The sequence below is a fragment of the Musa acuminata genome, chromosome BXJ3-4, assembly GCF_036884655.1.
Source record: "Musa acuminata AAA Group cultivar baxijiao chromosome BXJ3-4, Cavendish_Baxijiao_AAA, whole genome shotgun sequence".
In the NCBI taxonomy this organism is placed as follows: Eukaryota; Viridiplantae; Streptophyta; class Magnoliopsida; order Zingiberales; family Musaceae; genus Musa; species Musa acuminata.
In genome coordinates this window covers 11,049,431-11,060,166 of record NC_088352.1, presented here as the reverse complement: position 1 = coordinate 11,060,166, position 10,736 = coordinate 11,049,431, and the positions used below count along the sequence as shown (strand labels likewise).

General features: G+C 38.6%; 2 protein-coding genes across 8 annotated transcripts; one reads left to right on the top strand and one right to left on the bottom strand.

The window, feature by feature from the left end:
• The first annotated feature begins 924 nt into the window (after positions 1-924).
• On the top strand, positions 925-4,913 carry LOC135635693 (protein SYM1-like). The gene is made up of 4 exons (XM_065146945.1): positions 925-1,404; positions 2,190-2,418; positions 4,348-4,472; positions 4,558-4,913. Exons 1-4 carry the CDS (start codon positions 967-969, stop codon positions 4,654-4,656), a joined length of 891 nt encoding a protein of 296 aa, XP_065003017.1. The 5' UTR covers positions 925-966; the 3' UTR covers positions 4,657-4,913.
• A 249-nt stretch (positions 4,914-5,162) lies between these two features.
• Positions 5,163-6,633, bottom strand: LOC135635694 (uncharacterized). Of its 7 annotated transcripts, none has more exons than XM_065146949.1 (3): positions 6,207-6,633; positions 5,876-6,128; positions 5,163-5,758 (listed from the first exon to the last, which is right to left on the bottom strand). In XM_065146949.1, exons 2-3 carry the CDS (start codon positions 5,954-5,956, stop codon positions 5,294-5,296), a joined length of 546 nt encoding a protein of 181 aa, XP_065003021.1. In that variant the 5' UTR covers positions 5,957-6,128; positions 6,207-6,633; the 3' UTR covers positions 5,163-5,293. The 7 variants fall into 7 exon arrangements, with proteins under 7 accessions (XP_065003021.1, XP_065003023.1, XP_065003022.1 ...); XM_065146951.1 differs by having other exon boundaries at positions 5,163-5,755; XM_065146950.1 differs by having other exon boundaries at positions 5,876-5,963.
• Between the last annotated feature and the right edge of the window lie 4,103 nt (positions 6,634-10,736).

The following is a 10,736-nucleotide window of genomic DNA, read 5'->3' as shown; positions in this document are numbered from 1 at the left end:
GGGATAGTAATGATGAAAGATAAAGGATATTTTTATCAAATTTATGAAAAATATATATTTTAAGATAAAAATCAATTAGATGAGTCCTATTTGTTAAAAGCCCAATATTTAAAGTTAAGGTATAATGGCCAATTTTATTTAGGTTCAACTTGAGTTTTTAAATTGATTGGTTTGATTTAGTTTAAAAATTCGAAAACCAAGTGTATATTTTATTTTGATTTAGATTATAGGTACAAATCTCAAATTGAAATGGCCAGATGTTATATAATAATTAGATACGAAACAATGCAAAAGCAGATATTTTATATTCATAAATGTAGTAAACAACGTTATTCAGTTTTAATAAGTATATATAAGAATGTAAATAATAATAAATGTAATAATAAATCTAACATACCGATAATATAGAAATTTTAGAAACTTAATACGAAAAATTGGTGGCAAGCCAAATCGGCGTCTGTTTGCATCCCTAACAAGCATAATGCGGATTGGATACTCTATATTTCTACCACATAGTTAGTCCACCGGGATTCATGTAAGACCGAGGTTTTGTGGGGCCCATCATTGAACCAATAAACTACTCTGTCGTTCTGTATTGCGTCTGACGCAGTTCAGTGGGTTGCGGCTACGTTATTTTTGGGAGTAGAAATGCTTGACCTCCAAGTTCCGTAGTCGCCCACCCGCGTGGCTCACCTGCCCCACGATTGGAAGTGACCATCATGAGCCCAGATAGGGGACCATCACGAGGTAAGTAGGATGTGAGAGTGCGACACGTGCTATCTTCGTATCCACAAACAGATACAGTTGTTGACACGTGTTAACTTAATTCTTATTGTAAGTCGGTGCTGGGAACAAAAGTCCTCTGTATCCTAAATATAAGAAGTCACGCCGTCTTCTTTTCAACACACCCTTTCCATCGTTAAGTGTTGTCGAAAGAAACCCACAGGGCGCGTGGAATACCCTACGATGGCGTATATTTATCAGTTGCCAGCTTCCCGTTCCCTGCTTTCAAACGGGACCGAACACGGCGGCCGCCCCCAACTCGCAGTTATGAACGGAGTCTTCCTAAGAAGTGGCGGCCGAGGAGCCCACGGCCTCCTCCTCGGCCACCTTAGATCTCCCCGCGTCTGCGTCGAGCTCTCCAAGCTTTCATCAACGCGGTCCAGAGCCTACGTCCGCTCCCACATCCTCTTTTCCAAGTTCAAGGAGTCCTCATCCGGGTTCTCACACGGCTCGCCTTCCCTGTACTCCCTTTCCTTGTCAACTGCAACTGGCGCGGCATCATTTTCTTGGATCCGGAATGGGTTCATAAGTTGGTATATCGGCATGATCGAAGCCCGCCCTGTCCTCACCAAGAGCCTCACCGCGGGGGTTGTCTTCACCGCCGCGGACATCTCCTCCCAGGTCTGAACATGTACTTTTGTCTCCTTATACCTCTTCTTAAAAATCCTTTCTTGTTACATTCGTCTGCGTTAAGTTTGTCGCTTGGGAAGTTTGATCGTCTCCCAAACTAGCGGGGTGTGTCAAAATTCAAGGTCTTTGGTTCATTTAGCTAAATTGTAATTATAGGGAAAGGAACGGTATACTGGATTGTGTTTGATGTTTAATTTGGCCTTGCGAGGGTGGTGGATTTAGTAAGACTACTTTGTTCTTGTTTCTAGGGATTCCGTGAATTACCGAGTATGTGACATTTTTATCTTGTTAGTAATTTGCATATCAATTGTTTGTGTGAATTGGTTCATATGGAGTCTGTAACCGCTTTTTGAGTTATCAAATGCATTGTTGATTATATGCAGACTCATTGCACCCCTTGTTTTTCTTTAGTCACTTGGCATCCTCAAAGTATATCAGAAGAATCAACTACAAAATGGCTTAGATGAGTCAAGTCTAAAGTATCATGTGGTTTGTTCTAAATGATGCCTTGCATTTTATTTAAAGGTTTGAATGATTTAGCAAAACGATTATGAAAAGGCTCGTACTAGTGTCACTCTAAGCATAAACATTAATATAATGTCCATCATTAGAACCTTAATTCCTTTTAATTAACAATCATAAAATTTTATAGTTTTTTAGATATTTTCAAGTTCTTTTTGTGCAGCATCTTCTAAAGAACTGTAAGCTCCATTGTTTTGAAGTCTATCATTTATTGATATTACATAATGATCCTTAATTTTCTTGATTCTTAACAGATTATTACACTTGCATCCTCCGGGAGTCTTGATTTCATAAGAACACTGCGAATGGCGGGTTATGGGTTGCTTGTTTCAGGACCCTCTTTGCATTTCTGGTTCAATTTTGTTTCCAGAATTCTACCAAAACGAGATGTTTTTACGACTTTTAAAAAGATGGTTCTTGGGCAAGTTACATATGGGCCTATAATAACTGGTGTTTTTTTCTCAATGAATGCCGGATTACAAGGTAGGAACCTTTTTTTGGCTTGCATTAATAACTGCATTGTGTTGCATGCCATATAAGATTCTTTATTCTAATTTATTATCATGTTCTCTATTCGATCATTGATAGATTAATGTAAATCGATATTATCCAGACATCATATGGATGCCTTGAGTTTTGTTATGGAGTTAAGAAGCAGATAATCATGTTTAATGCATTAAAAATATATTTTTTTTGACAGGCCACATGAGTTTCTTTATTTTGTTTGGTTATAGAACTTTTGTTTTAATGGTGATTACTGTTTTGGTTTATAAAGTCAGAGAAACCTGAGATCGTGATTATTATTTTCATTGAACGTTCTCAACAATGATGTCTCAAGGCAATAGCGGAAGGATAACCTAGTGCATGAATATAATTTTGCGGCTCAAATCCTATTCACTTAGGCTGCAAAAGAGCAATATTGCCATTATATTAAGGCTCACCCCCAATTATGTGTCAAAACTATCTTGCATTGAATTTACTTTTCTGTTGATATGATGCAAATCGTGAGCAGTTTTGTGACTGTTACTTTTGAGTTGGGTACATTTAACAATTAATTTCTAGTGTTCATCATGGCAAGGCATTTGTTCTTATTTCCTAGCAACATAAGTTGAGAATAAATTAATTCTAAGTTCAAATTTCTTTTTTGTGATTCTGTACGATTTTTTTCCCTTGGCTTTGGTCTTGTTGACATTTTGATTTTCAAAACCAAGTTTATCATCAACTTGATGGAGTACAGCCAGCACTAAGACATCTCATCTTCTCTTACCTCTTATGCACCATAGATTAAGATGTCTTTTTCCTTCTTGATTCCTCTCCTCTCACTCTGCCTTCTGACATGAGCCATTGGAAAAGATAGGATAGTTAGATTCAAGAATGATCAAGTTCTAGTTCTGCTTGGCCAATCCTTTGTTTTAATTGGATCAGTCAAGAATCAGTTTTGATAAGGACTGCTCCAATCTGATTCAATAACAACTTCACCCTGGTGCTTTGTTCTTTTTGGAATCTCAAACCAGGCAACCATTTGAGCAAATATGTATGTGATTGGTGGCCACTAACCATTTGTAACTGGGTAGCTTGGTGTCCTCCATTCTGTAGTCTCCGAACTATTTAGAGTGCCTTATGCTCCATGAACTAATTAAGCACCTGGATTTAATCTAGACTATCCCCTAGGCACCAAAGCCATCATTCTTTTAGTATGTAATGGTATATCACTTTACATTGTTTGGAGTTAATATCATTCATGGAAAAGTAACATTGTTACGAGTGTATATGTTAAACATTATGTGTGCATCTGCAATGTTTAGATGTCAACATTGTTCGACATCTTAATATTCTTTTATGAAGTTGTATAAATTGATTAATAAAATTTATGATCATTATCTTATAGAAGGCTGTTCATTATTTTATAGAGAGGTCACTGCCTAGGACCATGTAGGATACTGACAAGCTTGCTCGTATTTAATTGCCTGTGCTTCCATCAACTATGCATGTTGGTTGGCCTCTGTCTTCTTGATATGTTTGGTCCATATAGGGATAATTATACACCTGAATGAAATCCGTTGTTATCATGTCTTGTATTCGACAAACCTGGATGATGCAAATGGGTCTTTTTATTTTTCGTTTGCATCTTGTATTTGGGGTTTCTCAAAGAGGCGAATAATGGTCCACTATGTCTCATAGTGAAGTTCTTCTTTATCCTTGCCCATGGACAGAGTGACTATTTGCAAAATTGGGATGCCATTTGGTACTTTGTGTGATCCTCTTTCTTCTTCTCGTTCCTCTGTGTTGTGTTCCCTGTTTTGGCCCTTTATTACAACATTAGTAGATGGTGGATATGCACTTTGTATGTTTTAATTGGTTAAAGGCAATATTTTCTGTTTGAATAATATTTCCTGTTTTTGTCAACCATAGGTGAAACTGGTGCTGAAATCTCTGCCAGGTTAAAAAGAGATTTGATTCCTACTCTATTAAGTGGAATTATGTACTGGCCTATATGCGACTTCATTACATTTAAATTTGTCCCTGTCCGTCTTCAGGTAACACGGAAACCTGTATTGTCATTTAATCTCTTAATCTTTGAGCACCTCCTTGGCTGATATAACCATCTTGTTTTCCTTCCAGCCCTTGGTCAGCAATTCATTCTCATTTCTCTGGACCATCTATATCACATACATGGCAAGCTTGGAGAAGGCAGTTGTGGAAAAGACGGCGACGGACTAAATCCTCTTGGTAGCTCTAGCTCAACGTTGTGACTTGGATCTTTCCAAATTTTGAACCGCACAGAAATAATATGGTCAAAAGTGTTACCTAACTTCTTAATTTTGAAAGAACAAGTGCAATTCATAGGTTTCCATCATTGAAGTGCCTCGTTCATCCTTGTTAAACTTCATGGGAAAAACTATCAAGCATTATAGAAAAACCTGTTGTTATTTTACACAGTGAAAAACATTTTGATTGACCTCTGATAGAGAGGAGAACTCTTGTTTGAACATTTCTGATTAATAAGACTTCTGGTTTCTGGGAAAAGAGTGTGCTGATCTTTATATTAAATCTGTAAGTTTTCCAGCATGCAACACAGTCTATATCTTTGGGTTGTTTCTGATTCTAATGGGTTGTGGTTGACTTTGGACGGTGGTTTTGACTTTCCATGCAGGTAATAGGATTCCTTCCCACTGCAAATATACAATCCCAGCCGACAGCCGATTGCTTGTGAAAGCATGTAAATCTGAAGATCTAAGCACAAGATGGTTTCTGTATTGCCAATTCCATCTGTGGTTGTTCTAAATGGCTGTAACTTTCTTTGTTGGAAGCAAACTAAGCAGTCAAATACAATGGAAAGCAGTGATTCTATGAACCATTACAATCCAAAAGACACCAGCATGTCACGTTTGGAACAGGGAAAGAGCCAATGAGGCTGCTTCATTCCATCCTTCCTCATCTGTTCCTCCATGTCGAACCTACTCTTTCCATCACGACCGAACCTTGTGGATTCATCCGCCAGCTGATGCAGCACCCACTCGTTGCGGTTTCGTTTCATGTGCATGTTCCCGTACTCGTTCGAGGATGAGGAAAAGCTGGACGCTGAATCCGAAGTCAATGATGCGTCCTTCTTCTTCCGTCGAGCTCCGCCGCTTCCGGTGGCGAGCGTCAGCTCCAAGTCGCTCTCTTCGTCGGCGTCGAGCACGACCCCTGCCGGGAGTTCCAGGTCAAGCGTCCGACGAGGCCCTGTCTCATCCTCTGCATCAAGTAGCTCGGTATCTGCTCGTGTGCGCCCTTTTTGCCTTTTCATTTCGGCAATCTTCATGTCTCCCATCAACTGCTGCTGAATTCGGTACAGACGATGGAGTTCATGGACCTGAATCAAGCGTGGAAGTAACACTCGGTGCCTCCTGAAACTTCCTCACAGGAGATCAAAGGAAAGGAGGAGGGAGGGAGCTACCTGATATCTAAAGATTTCTTCCTGCTTCAACATCGCAATCTTCACGTACTCCTTGTCGGTCTGTTGCATGTATCTCGGCATTGATCTTCTGAAATGTTAGAATCGTTAGACTCTCAACCAATTCCTTGATGGAAATGATCTCAAACAACAGTTTGCTGCTGATCTGTGAAAATGATAAGCAGCAACGATTGACCGATGCTTTCTTTACAGAAGCAAGAAAGGAAAAGAGGCGATGAGCCGATGACATGCAATTCTGCCACAAGGAGAATTCCGAAAGAAGAACTCATTAACGGTGAAAGGATCAAGAAACAAGGGAAGGATGAATCCTTACTTGAGTTGCTCTATCAGATTCCGCTATTGGCAACCTCAGGTTAAGAGCTTCCTTGGAGAAAGCGGCAAGCTTCACATACCCAATGGGTGCAGGATTTAAGGCTCTCTACACAGACTCTCACCAGCATAGTTTAGTGGGCTCTCGACGCATGCCAAACAAATCCCAGTCCTTTGGCTTAGTGCAGCAGTTCGAGTCTTTCTGAAGCTAGAAAAGGACGGTACAGACAGTGCCAAGAAACGCCATAATCAAATAAGAAGGCCCACTTGTTCATCTCCATTCAAATATTATGAGGCACACAACACTGCTCCCAAAGAATCAACCAGACAGCTAAACCTGCCATGGCAGATCACATGTATCCTAAAGTTTTATGATCACTAACAGTTGTCTCAACATGTATATTATTGTCCTATGTATACACCTTCATTAGTACTTATCACCTTCTTCAGATCGGAGATCTGAAGTGCCTTTGTATATGTACTCAATGACATGATGCTTTGGGAGGAGCCATTGATCTGCTGTTATTTTGGGGGTGATTTTACTTGTAAGAATCACTTGGAAGGACTAATGGATAAGAGATGGGGAGGCGTGTATTATTGGCACAATGATTCCAAAGGTTGCCTCCATTTCTTTGGGGCGGAAGGAAAGGGCTGGCTTTGTCCTTGCAGTGCCGACAAGGCCTCTCCTTGGAGGAGCGGATTGACTCCAAGCACAGGAGAGGAACCAAGGAGCATAAAATAACAAGGAAGGAAGGAAGAAGGGAGAGAGAGCAGATGGAGATGGAGATGAGTTGCTTCCATCAGGAAGTGATCACATGTGGGGGTCATACGGATAACCCTTCTTTCCTTTATTCCCTCTTCCTTGTACTGTATGTTCTCTTGTTTCTTCCTCTCTTTCAGCCGCTCAAGCAAGCTCCAATTTGTCTTGTTCTCCGGCTACAGAACGCCAAGGGCCGACATTGGGGCACGCGTTGCCGGTGAGGGGAGGCACAGCCGGGTGTGGCGTTTGTGCCCAACCTTGGCCTTGTTCTGAGACGAACAGTAGATGTGGAGAAAGGTAGAGATCGTAGATGGGCCCGTCACAATAAAGGCGAAATGAAGCTCTCACCTTCAACCTCACTGATGAAGCTAGGGACTTCATTGTGTCTCTTGCTGTGATGATGGGAACGGCCTTGATAGCTATCTTGACCTAGTCAAGGTATGGGAGGAAGAAGAAGAAGAAGAAGAGTGACTGACAGAACAAAACTAATAAAGGAAGCCTGCTTTATGAACTCAGAAACCAAGGTGTTAAGTAAACCTATACATTAATATGTGGGTCATTTTGATTCACTTGTTCATTTTTTTTTCTGAGAGGATCTTGATCTAGCTAAATAAAGATTGCTAGAACAATTCAAAACCTAGTTGGAACATGATGAGCCATGGCTACGAACTGTAGCCAATCTATATCTCTAGATTTTGCGGACATGAGTTGCAATCATTGTTTGGATTCTATTCAGATTTCACAGACATGCTTCTTAGATTCCTTGTCTTGGAGTGGGCAACGATCTTTCAGGTCTCGAAGGAACAGTTGACAGGAGCTTAATTTTATGGTGCACTATTCTTCCTTCAACTTGCTAAATTATAATTGCAGGAAACATCCAATCGAATGCAGTGCCAATGAATGGGTGTTGATGCCTATCTGTTTGATCTTGCTCCAGTCACTATGATTGGACCTACAGTGTCAAGAACAGCAAGTGTTCCTTGAGCTGTGAGTCCCACACCCACCTGATACACTTGTGGGTGCACCTGTCCTTGTTCCCCCTCATCCCAAACTGGACAAGAACTTGATGGTGATGGAGTGAATTCACAAGAAGATATAATTGCAGGACCTTTTTTGTTCTGTTTTCTTGTCCAAATCATGTTTCTTTGATCTGAAAAAACCAAAAAAATTCTGCATTTTTATAGAGTCCAAGCATTGTTAAGGACCATTCTGCATGATTCATAATGTTAGTAAGAAAGAAGGTAGAGATGTTTGGCATAAAAGAAGCTTCATCAACACTGATATCATGTGCTTCATTCATTGACTTGTGATCCTCCTCTCCATATTAGGGGGAGCCAATCTTCCCTTGAAATTATGATTAGGATAAGCTGTTAAGATTGTTCGAATCTTAGACATTACAGTTTCTTTTTCCCCACATCAAGTTGAACTTGACATAGATCTTATTATTTCATGTCCCTTTAGATAAACACATCCTCTTTTGCCATGTTTTAGTCAATTCTAATGCATAACCAGCAAGCCAACACATTCTCTTTAGTTCTCATTATTAATGGCCAGTGTGCTTATTTTGACCCTCAAGTGGAGAAGACTATTGCACATTTAGTATTGACAGTCACATAACATGAGATCAGTCAACATCATTGCTCCATAAATATATCTGCAATATGAACATATGATCATTAACAGTATTCCCCCCAAATCCACTAACATAGTCACATTTTGTAGGTCAGAGAGAGAGAGAGAAGGATCATCCAACACCACAGCTAGATAAGGTGGTGTCAATTGGTTTGAGATGTCCATTATGTGGCCTTAAACCTAAACTTCCAATAAACTAATAAATTGGACCATGTCCTGCCATGAGGAACATGCAGCAATAAGTAACCTGATGGATAGTTATTATGCCAATTAAAAGAAGTCTTTATGAGACATGCAAGCATGATTACTTGCAACAAGAAATTAGCCCTTATTTTTTTCATGTCAAAGGCACAAAAATTCAGCAGTGAGGACTCATATGGAAAAAAATTAAGTCTGTCACATCTGCACATATAGAAGATGGATTAGCATGAAATGTGGTAGGATAATGACAACACCAATTCTATCCTATAGATTAGAAAACTAAGCACCATTTGAACTACCTTAATAAATTCCAAACTAACATGGTTTACAACTCATCCGGAGGCATTAAAGACTAATCCCACATACCAAACACCACATGCTTCATTCCAAGTATTAGATGTGGGCACAAACAACATTTCTTAGTCCATCACCTCACCTCAAAAGTGTCACATTGGTATTGTTTCATAGATCTCTTTCAAATGTTTAATTGGTAGGTCTATGTTCTTGGGGGGAATGAATGATGAGAGCTAAGAGATAAGGATGGTGTTAGTATTTTATATCAAGACATACATCAAGATATATGGTGAGGAATCATCTTTAATTTGCACTGTGGGAGGGAACACATGGTATACAGTCCCACATAAGCACCAAAATATTGAGCTGAGCTTCCTTGGAGTGGTTAATGCAGGCCACATCTTGCATTACCATTAAATAGTGTCACACTATTGGGAATAGCATTTTATACATTAAGTTATGTGAAGTTAAAAGCTAGAAAGTTCAAATGTTTGTTGTACTTACATGAATGGTTTTGAGAATTGATGCACAAGTCAAGCAATTTGGGTTCACCATCTCTTTTATGGTTCATGAATTCTCAAAATTACATCCCTTGTTCAAAATTTTGGATGAATGATTGCTTTATTGGTAAACAATAATGAAATATAACATGTTTTATTTTCTTACATCAAGTATTTTATGTTGATAAAAAGAAGGTTCTGAAGTCATAACTTATTAATTGTGCTCATCCTTTTCGTTTAGATTCATCTCACCTATCACATCTCATATTTTGATAGACATGATCGAGGAAAACAGCTTGAAATGGAAGATTATGTGAGTCCAATTCTCAATAAGTATTAGAGGATTCTAACCCAAACATTTATCCCTATCCTTATGTGATCCCCAAGGAAGAGGAGATTATTAAAAGGGTAAAATGATTCATTTGAACAGTAACTTAATTTGGATGCTAAATGATTCATTTAAACATTAACTTCGTTTGGATGCTCTCTCTCTCTCTCTCTCTCCTTGTTGAACACTTGTCTTGGAGTTTGCGCTATTAAAAATTAGTGAGTAGTGAGAGGGGAAATAAACAAGTAATGACATGAGTTCTTTCTCATCTTTGGTTGTCATTATTCTCTCCTTAGGATAGTATGATTGAGGAGGCCAAGACTTTGGATGAGGTCTTATATTATTATTGGTGCTTAAGAGCTTATTTCATCTTATAATTATGTAGGAATAAATCGTAATATATCCTAAATCCTAAAAATTAAATTTATTCTTCAAAGATTAGAAGATTAAGAAATCAGATCTTTATTAACTTTTTTTCTTGACCGATCATCATAATTTGGATTCTTATAAGAAATAATGATCGCAAATATTATTATCTTTAATACTAACGCTAGTTATGTTTGAATTAGACCTAACGAGGTTAAATCGATGATTATATATTTATCTGTTAGATTATAATAACTCTCCCACACTCTATTTGTTAATCATAATTAATTATTTTTATTATAAAAATAAATATTAATCTTTCATAATAATCAAGTTCGAGTACTTTTACACTTTGATAATAAATCCGATTTAGATATGAGTAAATAATGGATATGATGAAAGTGTCAGCTAGTATAGGACTTTTGTGACCAAACAATACCATCAACCTTACCC

Coding starts and splice junctions, on each gene's coding strand:
- LOC135635693 (XM_065146945.1), top strand. CDS start 967: ATGGCGTATATTTATCAGTTGCCAGCTTCCCGTTCCCTGCTTTCAAAC. Junction 1,405..2,189: donor CCGCGGACATCTCCTCCCAG/GTCTGAACATGT, acceptor GATTCTTAACAG/ATTATTACACTTGCATCCTC. Junction 2,419..4,347: donor AATGAATGCCGGATTACAAG/GTAGGAACCTTT, acceptor TGTCAACCATAG/GTGAAACTGGTGCTGAAATC.
- LOC135635694 (XM_065146947.1), bottom strand. CDS start 5,956: ATGCCGAGATACATGCAACAGACCGACAAGGAGTACGTGAAGATTGCG. Junction 5,792..5,875: donor AAGAAATCTTTAGATATCAG/GTAGCTCCCTCC, acceptor CGCTTGATTCAG/GTCCATGAACTCCATCGTCT.